Raw genomic sequence first — 17,448 nt, 5'->3', positions numbered from 1 at the left:
CTAAGAAAATTTCTACAAGTGTTATTTAAGATAGGTTTAGAGGCTCTTTTTATTTGTGAGATTATAGCTAAATTGTAGATTTAGAGGCTTGCACGTGTCTGTTACCCAGGAGTCATGAACTCAACTTTTATTTATTTATTTATTTTTGCTCAATAAGAACGCAGGTTCAAGTCATGACAAAACATACCTAAAATTGAAAGGGAAAAAAAGAGAAGACAAAATAGAGACGTATAGAGAAGAGAAATCTAATCTGATAAATGAAGATTGTTACAGACAGACTCTAGGCACACTTTACTTTACATCAATATAGATTAGTTATAGCTGGGCTGTGATGCATACTGAGGTCAATAATGTAGTTAGAATCGGATCTAATGGGAATGGCCATTAATAGGAATGAAAAATCCATTAGTAGATAAGCACTACTTCAGTGTTCATAGGACTTCCTGAAGTCATCAAGATAACCACTGGAAGGAAAATAACTTATACGCGTACCACTAGCAACTCAAGGACACTTCCTTTGGATATACGAAGCTCCATGCTCTTCATACCTAAAGTGCATTAAAATGATTATGTTAAAAATTATTCTTAACGAGAAATTTAGGAAGCACAATTTCAGTTTTCCTTTTCTTATTATAAAAGGGGAAAAAGAGATTGCCAATGTGAAATGCATTTGAAAATTAATGCCTTCGTATAATCGTAAGATTGGTGAACAGTAATTACTCGGATTTGGAGAACCACATTTGCTGGAAGGAGCCAAGGGATGCCAATATACTACCCCCTATCCAAACACTGCATAAAAAGTCATTCATTTTGAGTTAGAACTGGAGACAGTATTATAATGCATCAACAATTATTCCCACATAAAACAATAATCTGAGTCTCCCCCCTATATTGGACAAAAATGGAAGCATAATCAGCGGTTGGGGAAGAGGGCGATTCAAACCTAACATTAACAAGAAAACAAAATCTACATCAAGGCATAACCAGAAGACTAGACCGATCAAACAATTTAAAATGGTTTATGCATCATCCAGTGCCAGTTTCAAACTACCTAGAAATTGAATTTAGCCATTTTTTAAATTTGATAAGTGAATTTTCAAATGACATCAATAGAGACATACAAACAAATAAGTGTTCATATAAATTCGTTAGGAAAATATTAAGTTTATATTCAGTGCTAATTTAAGATATTAAACTCCACCACCAATGTATAGAGAATAAAGATCAAAGAAAATTTGCTAATAAATGTGATAGCGTAAACAATGCTTCCCAGATGAATAGAATCATAGCTATTTTATATGCTGATATGTGTAATTTTGAAGGCTTAAAATTAACCATAAAAAAGGGAAAAGATTGTTGAATTTATAATAAACCAGAGTACTCAGTCGCAGGAAATAACCAGGAAACGGTAATGTCATCGAACACCAAAACCATAATAAGTGCATTAACATAAAGATAGATATCGCACCTAAACCTTCTTTCAGTAGCATTTCCACTGGCCAATACTTTAACTCTAGCAGCTTGAGGGGACTCCTGAATCAGAAATGAAATTGTAGTCAATTTTTACAACTAGAATTAATTCCAACTTCTTAAAGAACATAGACAATCGCATGCCACCAGATGACTTAATTCAAAAAGATCAAATGTGTAGACATTCTATAATATGAACTCAAATCTTATTCCTGAGAGAAATTTCAGTATATGTTTTAAACTTAATTGTCTTCTCTTAACAGTGCCGCAGAAGCTTTGGCTAAAGGCTTTTAATCCAGTTTAGGCAGTATCTTACAGAAACTTGTGCTTCACAATTACATCGTCAGTTTTCACTTAAAACACAATATATCAATTAAAGAAATAAATATAAAATGTTTTAAGCTACTTCATCAACAAATTTTATAAAGCTTTAAACACTTGATGAAAATTGACAAGAGGGTATCTCCAGTTAAACCTCCCAAGCATTTAAATTCCCTAAATTTTTTTACCTTTTCATTCTCCTAGTCACTGATACGTTTTCTTTATGATAAAGGTAATTCACTAGAAAATTAACATAAAAGATCGTGCACAATTCCATCCCAAAAGCAGGCAAAGGAAAAAAAAAAAACGTTAGCACAAAAGAGCTCTCGTAGAAACACCCCAAGGGAAACCACAAGCATAGATTGCTCATCAAAATTTCATCTGGAAGTAACAAGAAGATGAAAAAAATAAAAGCAGTAAAAATTCCACAAGCCCTCTATGCCTAGTCCAAATCTACAAAAAATGGCAAGACAAAAAACTTTGGCATAAATTTTAAAATTAAGATATAGACAGATGCACTAAGTCCTTATGCCTTAACAATCACCACACAAGAAAACAACATAAATGAAAAAATTCTTGAGTCTAACTGTAAACTAAGCTTCAAAGGTATTTAAACTCAGCCCCAACCAAATTGCCATTCAGAGGATAGAATAGACAAGGGCTCATTTGTTAAACTATACCTCTAGCAAGTCTTTCTCAAGGCGTTCTTTCAGTTGTTGCATAGAAGCCGTACCACCAGCAAGCTGCATGTTTTAAATGAAATACACTTTAATTTCTCAAGTAATGGTACTTACAAGGAGCATAAAGTATACATAATATATAAGCATATCATATGGTTTCAGCAGGTATTTGTTGGTCAAAGATCAGAGTAAAGGTAATTTGACTAAAAATACAAGTCAAAAATTAAATTCCAATCAAGATAAAAGTATTAAGTTTCAACTTTCATGCAATATCATGAAACTCTAATGTTGGTAACAATTCCATCCCAATCTCAAAATAACTTCACAATTCTCCAAAAAAAAAAAAAAGGGATAGCACCCTGCATGAGGTTCCTATAAAACTCTGATCATTGTGGAGTCTGGATTGGTTAAACAGTATGCAGCCTTATCCTGTATCTGTTTCTTTTTTTATTACACCAAAAATGTCCATCCTTAATTAAATTAAGCTCCACATATGAACTACCTGAGTATATGCATACACAGTAAAAGAGAGAGACAAAAAAAAATCAACTTTACCAGTATACTACTAAATAATTCTCTTCGAATGTCTACATCACATTTATTAATGCTTTCTATGACCTGCAAATATTTAAAAGAATGGTAAAACAATCAGCAACAGCAAGTTAAAACCTAATGATATACTTAAAATAAATTTACATAAAATTAGATTACCAATTGGGGTAGGCCACGAACTGAAGGAGCAATTTCTGTAAAGCTCTCCATGCCAGGAATTGACTGTAATTATCATTGACAAAATATGAAAATTAGTACACAGAACAACAGAACAGGAATATTGATTCTGAAATAATCTACAGAACCACAAAACAAAATAGAAGTACAACAAAAAAAAAATGAACTAGCAAGATTGTGCACTACAACACCCAACCAGTCTGCAAGAAAATTTAACCAGGGTACAACAGGAAGAGAGAAAAAAAGATGCTTTGAAGAAGCTAAACTGTTTGATATATTGCATCCAAAATGAAAAGAATCTCAGAGGGCATTGCTAGGTGTTATGATAATTAGATTATATGTTAAAAAATAGTGATCTGCTGTTTCCTTTTAGGGACTGAACACCCATGCAGTCAGTGTCCTTGAATTCCTTCTTTTAAAATTATTATGACTTGATTTATTTTGGGGTTCTATTGCAGATTATGAGCTTGATGATACTAATTTATCATATGTTTGTTAAGTTTTATTATGCAAAAAAAAAAAATTATGCTATCAAGAATCTTACAACTCATCATACATTTAGATTAACAGTTTCAAAAATACACCTTCCCTTCATGATTCAAATCCCAATATGACAACCAAGATACTTCCTAAACCAAATTCAACCAATAACAGTACATGTCTGCCATATAGTCCCTATAATCTTGGATTTCCAACTGTAGTTAAAGCCTAAAGGCATGCCATAGGCAAGGCACGGCAAGGGTCCAGCGCTTTTTGTTCTTTGTGGTGCATGTTTTCACGCCTTGATAATGCTTTTTACTTAATGCAGAGGGGTTCCATATGAGCACCTGACTAGTAATGGGTAGTGCACTTGATGATACCCGGGTCCATAAAAATTGTCAGTTTCATATGAATTACATAGGAAAAGACTCCTGTGTAGTGAGAAAGAATGTATCCAATTTAACTTAAATTACATCATTACTAACCCACAAAAATTTAAAGGTCAATACATCCCTGGAAACTTTAAAAACAAATTCACTGTAGAGGAGCTTTTACCAACTACAACAATTGGAGCTATGTAACATGGTGTAAAATATCATCCCATTAAATCAAACAGCTACCTTCTTTAATTTCCAATTGTTTTTCTCTTGCCTATGATTTGGCACTTTCTGTGACAATTTCAAACTATTGAATTTATTATGTTTCCACCACCGAGGAAGATGTTTATAACCGTTCCTATTGTATACAATATCCAAGCACCACTGTTCCATCCGTCTGGTTTATTTGCTTTGCTCCTGTGCTTTTTTCTATTTTTGACTCCATGCCCCATGTAGCACTTATATTTGTCTGCTTTTTTTTTTTTTCATACTGATGTTGCAGCTATTGTAAAACTTGTTGAAACCTATACATGGATCACTCAAAATGTTGTTGTTGTATTGATGATGCCGCATGGATCACTTACAAATGTTGTCACTTTCTATTCTATCTATTTACAACACACAAACATAACTTTTTTATAATTAATATAACAAATTTATAATTTGTTTAATTAAAAACATCTCAAAATGATAGAATTTGAATTGTTTTTGGTTCTTGCTTTCACATTAAAAGAGGTTGGAGCAAAGAAATGTTGGACAGCAAGAATTTTATCTGTTATTTTATCATTAAAACCAATCTTCGGTAAGGCATGTGCCTTTAGCACCTCTCACCTAAAGACACTAAAAGTCCTTAGTGCATTAAGGGCACCTTTTTCCTTTGACAACATTGCCAAAGCTTAGCATATTCCAAAGAACATGCAATATCATAAATCTTTCATATTAAATGAACAAGTAAATTATTCACATCTTTGAGTGCAAGTCACACACCTGAACCAGAGACGGATTGAAAAGAACATCTGGAATTTTAAATCTGTCAGCTCCAATTTCAATTGTCCTAAATAAAAAGCATGTCACAAACAACCACCTCTGACAATTAAATTACAGATAAACCAAAAGCAACAATTAGGCTATGAAGTATGTGGTAGCACATAAAAGAAGGCATTTTGAAACTTCATTTATTCCACCCTCCTCACTGTTCCAATCAACAAGAATGACTTCAACTTACTGGCCATCAGGAAGCTCATATGGGGTCATTGGGATGTTTGAATATGCACTCTCTGTCAAATAAAGAGGAAAAATGGAAGTCACACACAAAAACCACAATTCTATTGGAACTACAACGTTAAAAGCATCTTCTAGAGCTATAAAGAACTAACTAAAAAGATCTATATAAGCTTGTCATTGAAAAATCATCATATGTGACCAAAATGAAAGCACAAAGACCAAATAAAGCCAATCACATCACAAGAGGCATGACCAATCAAGTTATCTAAGGTATACATAGAGAAAGAAAGGAGGAAAAAAAAAATAAAAATACGCCAATGCCACCATAAAAACTAGGAAACTTTATCCACAAATGCCTTTGAAAAAACAAAAGTACTCAAGCACAGGACTACTAAGATTCAAACACAAGCACAGGGCCAGTAAGATGCAAAATGTTATATGAGATGAGAACAAGAGGTAGACGAACCATCATATGGAGTATCTGGAGCACGGCACACACATTCCTTGATATCACTACCAATCACCCTCTGTCATAAGACAACGGTCATCAGTTAAAAGAAATGCAACAAGTAATCAGATATTACATGGTCATTCACAGACCTGGGAGTAGAGTTTGTAGCTTTCAGTTGTATTTGGAAAATTAAGATCTACAGTCTGTTGGGATTCAGAAAAATAAAAAGATAATAAGAAATAATAATCATTTATGCATAGAATTGCACTTACAGCCAACATCATATTGAAAGGTAAATGCATGAAACCAAATTCAGTGGAACTGATAAAGGTATCCAAAAAGATGCAGGGTTATGTATGTAATTGAAACAAATAAAGTAAATTAAGATAATTACACCTCAAACTATCTTTTGTTCGCACCCTTCTATATCTACTAACACCATTCACTCTTTGATACCTTAAGTATAAAATTAATTTGCTAACATGAGGTATATTATTCAGTTCATGTCACTAGCAGCAGTGTACTGGCACATGCAAATGTAACAGAATTTGATCCACAATTGACCAAGATTTGAGAAGACCACTCAGATAAAAGAGATGGAAAAAATGAATTATTGAAACCATCGGATGTGCTGAAGGCACAAATAGTACATACAATACACAAGGGATGGAACCCCACACTGCCCAAGTTCAAAATTTAGGGAAAACAATGAAAAAAAGTCATGTTACTCACAGATCATTAAAAGGAAAACATATCATACCTGAAACTCTCCAGGGCGTATTTCCTTTCTCCTAAAGGAATACCGTGGTTTTATCTGTGACAAACAAAAAAAGGGGAAATATCAGACAGATAAAATCACAGCAATTTTATGTCAGATGATCACTGACAATTATAATAGCTAATGTTTACCCACCACGACACCCTTGCTTTCCAAGCTTTTCATCAAGCAGTCTGTAAGAAATTCTCCTCCAATTGGAGAGGTTGCCACAGCCTTATGTTGTAGACAAAGTAGAAAATACGAGCAGACAGAAAGACAAATAGCATTAGTCAAATTTCAAACATAAATATTGAGTACAATGAGATCTTAAATTCTTAGACATGAATATGCAGACTCACATTCAGAAACATTACCTAGGCAAGCATTAGTGCCTCACATACACAGCCAGTCTGTCTTACAATTTTGAATAGTTGTATATTTGTAAAACATAATGACTAATGATTGAGTAGTAGTATACAAATGATAGCTTATATATAGCTGTTCTTTGCATTTGACTACACAATTATAAATCTATTTATTACTAATTGGCAAAAATAGCAATTACACTGTTAGAAGACTTTACCACCAGGTTATTTTTTGAGATTTGCTTTCATATATTTAATTATATAAATCCAATTATTAATCAAATAATCACATTGTTTCAAATATATCTATAACCTGCTTCACCATTTAAGCCTTAAAACCTTTCTACAATCAAAAAGAGCAGTGGATAAAAGAAATTAGATCAACTCAGGTAGCTGGAACAATTAAAGTCACACAAGAAATTGGATAACAAACTAAATATTGAAATTTCAATCAAAATATGGATCAATTCAGTTACATGCTATCAAGTGAATTCTACGTGATTCATTAATAAGAAATACCTTTTGAAGAACATAACCATCATGTACCGGTGCAATTGTAGTTGATCCTCCACCACTGAGACAACAGATTATTGAAGAAAACTTCTCATCAGCAAATGCTTCCGTCCAGTATTATATATGACATATTAAAAGTAATAAATATAGAACAAATATATTAAACTTTAAAGGTTGCTCTATTTCCCTCTCCTTTTCAAGTTGCTTATTACCAAACCCAAATGATGACCATAAATGGTCAAGCAGCAAAACAAAAAATCTTTGAGTTTAGACATGTAAAATTATACATTATAAAGAAACTTTGACTTTAATTCTGCAACTGAAGATACACAGTTCACTCATTTATTTTACAACATTCGTTTCAGAATAAGTAAAAGCCTCTTGATATTTTATTTCTCCGTTAACTGTTATAACTAAGAAAAATATTCCAGAACGAAAATACAAAGATATATTTTATTATGTGTCATTCTCAACTCTTTGATTGCAATTACATAAATAAAATTTCCTTTATCCTCCTACTAAAGCAAAGTCTAATGCAGCGATGTTCTCTATAGGGCCTCATAAAAGTATATGACTACTACTTAGGATAATGTAAGTGGAACAGAAGAGGAATTTACATTGCAAAGGGTTGTAACAATCCACACAAGATTGACTACATAGCATTTAATGTGGAAAAATGAGGGAGTTGGTTAGGAGTAAGGAAAAAGGGGGAGGGAAGAATCTGGGAGAGGTAGGAAAGAATTGAGAAAGGAGCAGAGGTTTTGGGATGGGTGGGGTGTTGTGTCTCTCCAAAATCTCCCGTTATTTTATTTCTTTTCCTTCACTTTCTTTGTGATTTCAGTCTCAACTGAAAGCTACCTCTGCTTGTAAGGAGCTTGATCACCATTATATTTTTTTTCTCTAAACCCAAATTCCTATCATCCTACTATATTTCGCAAATGTAGGACATGTACAAATAATGAAACAAGACAACTATGACTCAGGTATTCCATACATAATATCTTAAAAAGTAAGCAATTGATATTTAGAAATGTAGAAAAAGATCATGTCCGTATTGATACTACCACACAGTAAGAACAAAACTACAATTCAATAACCTCATGATCTCTTACCTATCAACAACTAATGATGTAGCACGCCCTGATGCAAAAGAAGTCAAAACCTGTACATCAAATACATGGATTAAATTTTCAGTAGTTTTTCATCCTCACTCGATAACATATATTATGCAAGTTATAGGCATAGGTCAGTGAAGAACTAACAGCATTCTTTGCCAAGAACAAGGCAGGTGCTTTGTACTTCTCAAACATAAGCTCTGCTGTCCTGCAATAATAAAAAAACTGAATTATACAAATCAATGCTTTAAATTGAGCTGTATTGATTCTAGAGAATAAATTATAATGAGAATACCTTTCTCTCTGCTGTTGAGAGTTAGAGGAAGGCTCTGCAAGGAGCATAGGATGCTCTTTAGGATCAATCAATAGGCACTCCCTACCGAAAAAAATGAAAGCTAGCCCAGTGACGAATAAAATAATTCCTAAGGTATATGACATAACAACTTACAAAAATTAAATGGAACCATCAAAAACAAGGGAAAAAGAAGCATTACACCGTTAACAAATTCCACTTAACCATGTTTGCAAAAAGAGCCACCACCAACAAGAAGCCTTATTCCACTTAACCATTTTGTAGGACATATCCAAAGTAACTAAAATGTGCAACTTGTGATTTGATGTGATCCCAAATATTGCTACTTTACACTTGCTAACTATCCCTAGGTCATGTTTTGTTGTCCATCTTTACTTAAAAAGGCACAGTTGAATCAGGTCTTAACCAGCCATCCCAAAAGACACTTTGATGAACTTTATGATATGGCGTATGGATCACTAATATTTGGAGAAGAATCTTAATTACTATCAAGCATGGTAATGAAAATCCCAATTTGAATCATATAATCCTACAATTTTACAATTTTGGAAGCCTTACCGATTTAAATCATGGTTGAGTAAAATCGTTGTAAAATCCCAATTTAAATGGTAAAATCCCTCAAATTGTGAGATTTTACAATTTCACTTTGATTCTGAAACTTCCTCGAAAAGTCTCATTTGTTGAAACCTAATGTACTTGACGCCTCTTTCATATCTCTTTTCACCCAATTTGCCTCTAACAGTTTTGAACCCTAATGTCGTTGTCAATTAAACAGTCCTCCCAGTGTGTGCAGCAGTTTGCTATTGCTGACTTTGAGTCTAGTGCTGTTGTTCTTGCATCTTTTCTGTTCTGGTCTACTTTTACTCATGCCGATGCATGACATTCTTATAGAATACAAATTATGATTTGTGAGTGCTACTTTACTTAAGTGCTTTTACTGATTTAAAGGTTGTTTTACTAATTGATGCTATTTTATATTCATAATATGAATTTATAAGCGTATATATGAATTTTGTCAAATATTATGATTTGATTTACGATGTTAACTACCTTGCTATCAAGTATCAAAGACTAATTATCCATCCAATCCTAATTGAATGTCTTGTGTATTTTTGTACTTTAGAGTTTAGAGATACAGTTAACAGACTTACAGGTCAACTACTCATGGGAATGAGACCATTGCTTATGAAAAGAATCATCAAGGGATTTTAATTAAAAAAGGAATCACCAGTGCTGCCAAAGAACCTAAACAAATGCCATTCACATATGCTATGAAAAAAACAATTGTAGAAATCAAAACAATAATCAACTCCTACAACACAGATCATAGTCTGATTATAGAATCAGTATTGACCTGAAGGCATGATCCCATATGCTGTCAACAATATCCCAGTCAGCAACAATTCCATCCTTAAACGGAGACAGCACCTGAGAGCATTGGAAGAAACCAACAAGTTACAACTACAACTATTCAGTATATAAAAAGTCCTTAAATTACTAATCCGAGCCTAATCAAGAAAACCATTAAAAAGGTTACCTCCATATGGTCTCTACGGTACCCCAAGGACTGGGATCCTACATACAGTTTCCTCTTTCCCTTGCCCTTATCAGAATCAGCATTTCTAAGATTGTTCTTGGATTCCGCAGGAGAGGCAGAGTTCTTTTCAGCATTATCTGCTTCATCAACATCCATTTGATCAATTGCCCCAGCAACCTAAGTTCACACATGCCAAGACAACCACCAATTCATAATCAATGATTAAACCTCCATAAATTTTCCAGATTTTATTCTAACGAACTATAAATTATTCATGCACCTAATTACACTATCAAGCAGTAATAGCCAATGACCACAGAAGATGCCAGTGCACACTTCATTATCAACTGAGAGCACAATAACACTTTCATGCTACCGACAAAAAAACAAAACAAAACAAAAAGAGAGAGCAATCTATAAGCCATTCACAATATCAGTAAAACAGAAAACACAACAAAAATAAAAAAATGCAGCCACATATAAAGAGAAAGTGTAGCAAACACACTTACAGAGGGAAACACAGCCTTGGGGGCATCTTCACCAGCATAACCAGCTTTACAAGTGTGTGAACCCAAGTCAATTACTATTGCTGATACTTCATCTGTTAATTCAAGCCAATTAAGAAGATTGAGTGCACATCATGCAAGAAGAAGAAGAAGAAGAATTGGTTTCACACTCACCACCGCCATACATGGCTGTAACTATCCTACGAACTCGACAAGAGAATTAGGGTTTTCGAATTTCAGGGTTTTAGAATTTTGCTCTCTCTAGGGTTTGAGAAGAGAGAGAGAACGGAGCTGCGGCGACAAGGAGCGCCGCCGCGGCAATTTCCGGCAACGTAGTCGGAGGACGAAGTGGAAGTGAGGAGCGCGCGCGGTTTGAAGAAAGAAAATTAGGGTATGGTAGGGGCTACGATACTTGGATAAGCCCACAAAAACAAATCAGAGTATCACAGACCACAGTCAACTGTTACTTTTACAACTAACTTTTTTCCTCTAAATTATAAAAATATAATTTAAAATTATAAAAAATGTAATTTACTTTGATCTGATTCGATTTTAATGATAAAAGTTAAATCAAATTACAATATAAAATACATCTTTAATTTAAATATTATGGATGCTCAAATCACGTTCAATTTTTTTTTTACTTTATATAAAATATTATTTTATTTTATTTATTTAACTAAAAGGATTTAAAGAATAAAGAGTAGAAGAATTTAAAATTATTCTTTTGTAAAGATTATTGAGCTCTCAACAAGATCACCATTTTCAATATATTTTCAATTCTTAGAATAATTATAATGACATAAAAGGTACAATATATTTTCCAAATTATATATAAAATAATGTTATTTGATAATATCATTTGAAATTAATGCAAGGACTTGTAATTAAATAATGTCTTCATCCATTTCCCATACCTAATGGAGTAAAAATAAGCTCTTACTATGAGATTTGGATTTTATTTTTTTTATTTTAGTTTCTGTTTTTTAAATTTAAAATTTTTAATGATGATGTGGTTAGTTAAAAAGTTACCGCATCTCAGTTTTTTATACCATATATCAATTTTGTGAGACCAAGTCATCATTAAAGATTAAAAATATTGAATTTCAAAATACTAGAAACTAAAAAATAATTAAAATAAAATTTGATTAAAAAAATATATATGGACACCACAAACATATTTAAACTAAATAAATACATAATATTACTTGAAATTTAAAGGAATTTAAAAATCAAAATTAAACCTTCTAAAGTTTAAGAAAATCCTTGAAACATGACTTAATTTGAGAATTCCAAAAAGCAATTACTTAATTTGAGAATTCCAAAAAGCAATCCTTGTTATGAACTTGTTTTCCCTATAATTTAAATACAATGGATTCTTCTTGCTATAAATAGGTGCATAAACCTACAATGTTATTCCCACTAAGTTCCTTAACATGGCCATTTTTTCAATTTGGTTGATGGCTATGCTTCCCTTTCTTCTTGGCTATGGTGTTGCTCCCATTGAAGCTTTCTATCAAACTCATTCTTCCAACTTCAACCAAACATATAGACCATCTTTTCACTTCCAACCTTCCAAGAATTGGATGAATGGTACTTCATTAAACTTAGCTTTAACTTCATCAAATGCTTGTTAAACTCCTTATATTCTCTTTATTTTTCTAACTCTTTCCTTCTTTGTTTTTGCATGATATGTATGGTGAAATGGACTTGCAGATCCTAATGGTTAGTTCTACTTTGACCCTATTTCATTTCTAGTCTTTTTTTGGGTTCTTTTAATGAATATAAAAGCTAATTTGCATACATAAGTAAATTTAAAACAAAGACACTAAGTTGTTCATTTCCAGCAAGAACACTCAATCAGATAAATGCCCAGAAAAGGACGAAAGAAAATTCAAGGTAGATAGATATAGGAAAGGCTAGTGCGACAAGTGAACAGAGCCTAAACTTACAAAACTATATCATAAAGCTTTTGGATGTGAAGAAAAATATAAATGTAATTGTATTTTTGTTTGTATACTTAAATTTATGTGAGATTGTGATTTTTTTTTAATTTAATTGCTTATATTTAGTCTTTCTAACTTTAAATTGTTCAAATTAAGTCTAAAATTCTATTCAATAATTAATAAATTTTTAATAAATATGTAATAGATAATTAATTTATACAAATTTGAAAAAAACATATACAATAATTAACTAATAAAAAATTATTTATTAAATTTTATACATTTTATTGATATTTTTATTTAAATATTTTATATATTTTTCTCTATTAATTTATATAATTTAACAATGTGTCGTATCATTATTGTGTTTTTATTAATAATTAGACAAAATTTTGGAATGAGAGAGCTAGTTTGTACAATTAAAAATTAGAAAGGTTAAATGCAAGAAATTAATAAAAATATAATAAATTTAATACTTTAATACTTTACATAACAACTGTTAATATATCTCTATACTAAAATATAGAGATTAAAAGTGTAATTAAAATAAAAATATAATAAATTTAATACTTTACATAACAACTGTGTTAATATATTAAGGTTCATTAACAAGGTCATAAAGTTAGACAATAGTAGCACAATGTATCAAAATTAAATTCTAAAAAAACAGTATTGCACATGCTCTATCCTATCATGATCAGAGGTGTTATCAATTCATCATATATGTTGAGCTACAAAATTATATTATTCTGCAAATCATTGAGAGTACTAAACTAAATTAAAAAAATATGTTATTTAATCAACATGGTCTCTTTTGAACTTGTTTATTAATTATCAGTAGATGATGAAGAATTCTTGCAAAAATCAAAATTCTTTTAATTGTGAGTTCTTTTGCCTTAGCTTAAAAATATGCTAAACATGCTTTTGCTTGTTAATTAGGGCCAATGAGATACAAGGGACTCTACCATATGTTCTACCAACACAATCCAAAAGGTGCAATATGGAGTAACAACAGTACAGTTTGGGGCCACTCTGTTTCAATGGATCTTGTGAACTGGTTCTCATTGCAACATGCTCTTACCCCAACTGAACCTTATGATATAAATGGTTGTTGGTCAGGTTCAGCCACTATAGTAAACTCTAGAGGCAAACCAGTCATTTTATACACAGGAATTGACTACAAGCAACATCAAACTCAAAACTTGGTTGTACCAAAAAATGAGTCTGACCCATTTCTTAGGGAATGGGTAAAATCACCCAAGAACCCTATAATGGCACCTTCTAATGCAAACAAAATCAATGCAACCTCATTTAGAGATCCCACCACTGCATGGCTTGGTCATGACAATTGGTGGAGAGTAGTAGTGGGAAGCCAAGAAGGTGATAAGGGTGTGGCACTTTTATTCCTAAGCAAAGATTTTGTTCATTGGATTCAAGCCAAATACCCTTTGCATTCAGCCAAAAGAATTGGAATGTGGGAGTGCCCTGATTTTTTTCCTGTGTTGACCAACGGCACAATTGGCCTTGACACATCAATTAATGGACCTCGCATTAGGCATGTGCTTAAGGTTAGCTTATTTGATGTTTCACATGATTATTATCTAATTGGAACTTATGACACAACCAAAGATATCTTTATTCCTGATGAGGGATTTGAGCACAATGACTTGTCCTTAGTCCCAAGATATGATTATGGAAAGTTTTATGCATCCAAAACATTTTATGATGATGCTAAAAAGAGAAGGGTGTTATGGGGTTGGATTAATGAATCTTCAATTCAAGAAGATGACATTCACAAAGGATGGTCTGGAATTCAGGTAATATATATCTAATTCACAGACTAACTGAAGTGGAATTTGACTTGAAATTTGCTTATTCAACTCATGAACTTGAATGCACACTACAGATTAACCAAATCGATAACAACAATTATTATCTAAACATACATGCAATTGAATTTGTAGGCAATTCCTAGAACTCTTTGGCTTCATAACTCTGGGAAGCAATTGATCCAATGGCCTATAGAGGAAATTGAAAAACTACGTACCAACCCTGTCAACTTGTATTCCAAAAATCTAAAGGGTGGCACATTGCTTGAAGTTTCTGGGGTGGTGGCATCACAGGTTAGTAACTTGGAAGAATTTATTTTGAAAATTATTAAAGAAGCACTTTTTAAATTTTTTTTTGAAAAGTTTTGTAAAAAGTAAATAATTTTTAATGAAATAAGTGATTCCAAATTATATTTTAGTGCATGTTTAGTTCTATATCTAGCAATCATAAACGTACATTTTTGAAGAACTATCGAAAATAGCTTATACATTCTAAATGTGTTTATACATTTTACTCAATTAGGTTTGTGAATCTCACATAAATTGGAAGTCCACAAAATGTATGTGAAAAAGTGGTTGAAAACAAGTTTTTTTTCCCTCAATTAACATTTAAACAAGTGAAAAAGTGGAAGCCAGCACAACAAGAAAATTGATTGCAACACACAATTATTGAGGATGTGACTAAACGTGCAAGATTTGGTAAATTCTCATTCAATTTCCCCTGCAGGCTGATGTTGAAATTTCATTTGAAGTGAATGATCTTGAAAAGGCACAAGAATTGGACCCTAGTTGGAAAATGGACCCTCAACTTCTTTGTAGTGGAAATGGTACAAAAGTAAAAGGGGGATTGGGACCTTTTGGTTTACTAGTTTTGGCTTCAAAGGGCATGCAAGAATACACTTCAGTGTTCTTTAAGGTATTTAGAGCAAACAACAAATACATGGTGCTCATGTGCAGTGACCAAAGCAGGTACACACATGCTTCCTGTTTCACTATCCATCAAATTCTTACCTAATTGCCACTTTTAACCAAATCTTTGTAGGTCTTCTTTGAATCTCAACAATGACTTTACCACTTATGGAACTTTTGTGGATGTGGACCCTGTTCATGAGCAGTTGTCTCTAAGAAGCTTGGTATGTTAATTGTAATGAACCCATATATATGATGCACTATCACAAATAAGTTAATATCGTTTAAGATTTAACCCATATAAATTTTTATCTTAAATATAGCTTTTTAAGCTTAAATTTACATTTACTTTTTCAAAATAGAAGAGAAAAGGAAAATTAATAGCTGGTTTGGTACTGGGTTGCTTTTTAATTTTTAAAAATTATATATTCAAATAATTTTAAAAAGCTATTTTTAAAAGAAAATAAAACTAAAACTTATGTTAACAAATAATTTATTTTACTTTTAAAAAGAATAGATCAAAAAAAAAAAGGAAAAAATTGACAACTTTTGTTTTAGAAGTTTTAGTTTTGTTTTTAATTATATATCAATGTCGTAAAACTAAAAAACTTTAGTTACATTTTTCTAACTTATTCAGTTATTCTCATCAATTGGTACCTTTACTAAATGAAATGAAATCACATTAATAAAATGACAGGATAAATTTATATTTGACTGAAATTTAAAATATTTATTGTGTGTTAACCTAATTCTAATACAAAAAAAAATAATTATTTTAATGTGTGCTTAATTATAGATTATCTCAATTAACAATATAAGTTGAATTGAATCAAACACTTGAAGTCATGTTTAATATGTAGAAAATTATTCAATCTTATACTCATTTATTTAAAGTTTTAAAGTATTAGAAAAACAAGACATGATTATTTGAGTTCATTTATAATTTATTTTTGATTAAATTTTTCGTTGAAAATTTATTTAATATTTGGTAAACACCTTTATGTTAGAAGATGCAAAAACTAAATGTAATTTTATATTCATAAAAATGATAAATAAAAGGAAAAGTAGACTATTTTTAATAAGGTTCGTGTGTCTTCTTATTTAAAATAAAACTTTTCGAATTAGAATGAGGTAATTGATATTTATAAGATAAGCATTAATAAAATTTAAATCATAAATTGATTAAATCTTTCAAATGAATTTTTAATTATCTAAATAATATATACATACAAACTATTCATAAATTATTTATTATTAATTTACAAACCTCATTTAAATAGTTGAAAGTATTTTTAAGTTTGAACTCATTAATTTTCCCAAACAAAATGAACATTTAATGAATTGAATTCAAATGATTCATGAACATAGATTTTAATTCTTTCTTACTTCAACAACATTTGTTATAGTAAAGTGAGTGATATAGGTAAAGAACTTGTTTACTATAATGGATAAACATCTAAGAACTATTTGCATGGCTATCTTTATCATAGATAGATCACTCTGTAGTGGAAAGTTTTGGAGGAGAAGGAAAAGGATGCATCACAGCAAGAGTTTATCCCACGTTAGCAGTCAATGATGAAGCACACTTGCATGCGTTCAACAATGGAACTGTCGATGTCAAGATCACAAGATTAAGTGCTTGGAATATGAAAAAAGCAAAGATGAACTGAAAAATAAGAGAATAAATAAAGAATAATAGTAATGATGAAATAATTGATCAAAAATAATGTATCTTTATTCTTCTTGTCTGGCCATTGGAGGAACATGTTTGCCAAATGCTTCTGTCATTTTTAATTATTTAAGATAAGCAATTGGTTTAGTCCAATTCTGAACGTTCAAATTCTATGTTTAAGTATATTTTTTATTTATATTTTTATGAATTTTTATTTTTAATTTTTTCAGTATTCATTGCTTTTAGTTTCTAAT

At 31.4% G+C, this 17,448-nt stretch overlaps 2 protein-coding genes across 5 annotated transcripts; one reads left to right on the top strand and one right to left on the bottom strand.

Annotated features, from left to right (window-relative positions):
* Nucleotides 1-111: 111 nt before the first annotated feature.
* Nucleotides 112-11,279, bottom strand: LOC113849065 (actin-related protein 4-like). 2 transcript variants are annotated; one of them, XM_027478658.1, is made up of 21 exons: nt 11,013-11,279; nt 10,842-10,933; nt 10,613-10,704; nt 10,333-10,509; nt 10,150-10,223; nt 8,778-8,858; nt 8,630-8,690; nt 8,480-8,529; nt 7,374-7,428; nt 6,646-6,723; nt 6,493-6,546; nt 5,882-5,935; nt 5,748-5,808; nt 5,283-5,334; nt 5,045-5,111; nt 3,183-3,245; nt 3,027-3,089; nt 2,472-2,534; nt 1,469-1,533; nt 721-789; nt 128-548 (listed from the first exon to the last, which is right to left on the bottom strand). In XM_027478658.1, the coding sequence occupies exons 4-21, from the start codon at nt 10,486-10,488 to the stop codon at nt 503-505; spliced, it is 1,212 nt and encodes a 403-aa protein (XP_027334459.1). In that variant the 5' UTR covers nt 10,489-10,509; nt 10,613-10,704; nt 10,842-10,933; nt 11,013-11,279; the 3' UTR covers nt 128-502. The 2 variants fall into 2 exon arrangements, with proteins under 2 accessions (XP_027334458.1, XP_027334459.1); XM_027478657.1 differs by lacking the exon at nt 10,613-10,704 and having other exon boundaries at nt 112-548.
* A 994-nt stretch (nt 11,280-12,273) lies between these two features.
* Nucleotides 12,274-17,192, top strand: LOC113849559 (beta-fructofuranosidase, cell wall isozyme-like). Of its 3 annotated transcripts, XM_027479549.1 has the most exons (7): nt 12,274-12,431; nt 12,555-12,563; nt 13,724-14,601; nt 14,749-14,907; nt 15,341-15,582; nt 15,656-15,746; nt 17,013-17,192. In XM_027479549.1, exons 1-7 carry the CDS (start codon nt 12,275-12,277, stop codon nt 17,190-17,192), a joined length of 1,716 nt encoding a protein of 571 aa, XP_027335350.1. In that variant the 5' UTR covers nt 12,274. The 3 variants fall into 3 exon arrangements, with proteins under 3 accessions (XP_027335350.1, XP_027335351.1, XP_027335353.1); XM_027479550.1 differs by lacking the exon at nt 12,555-12,563; XM_027479552.1 differs by lacking the exon at nt 14,749-14,907.
* The last annotated feature ends 256 nt before the right edge of the window (nt 17,193-17,448 follow it).

Source organism: Abrus precatorius, unplaced genomic scaffold, assembly GCF_003935025.1.
Source record: "Abrus precatorius isolate BTA unplaced genomic scaffold, Abrus_2018 Scaffold9, whole genome shotgun sequence".
Lineage (NCBI taxonomy): Eukaryota > Viridiplantae > Streptophyta > Magnoliopsida > Fabales > Fabaceae > Abrus > Abrus precatorius.
Note: the sequence above shows the minus strand (reverse complement) of the source record. Positions and strands in the feature narration are given on the sequence as shown.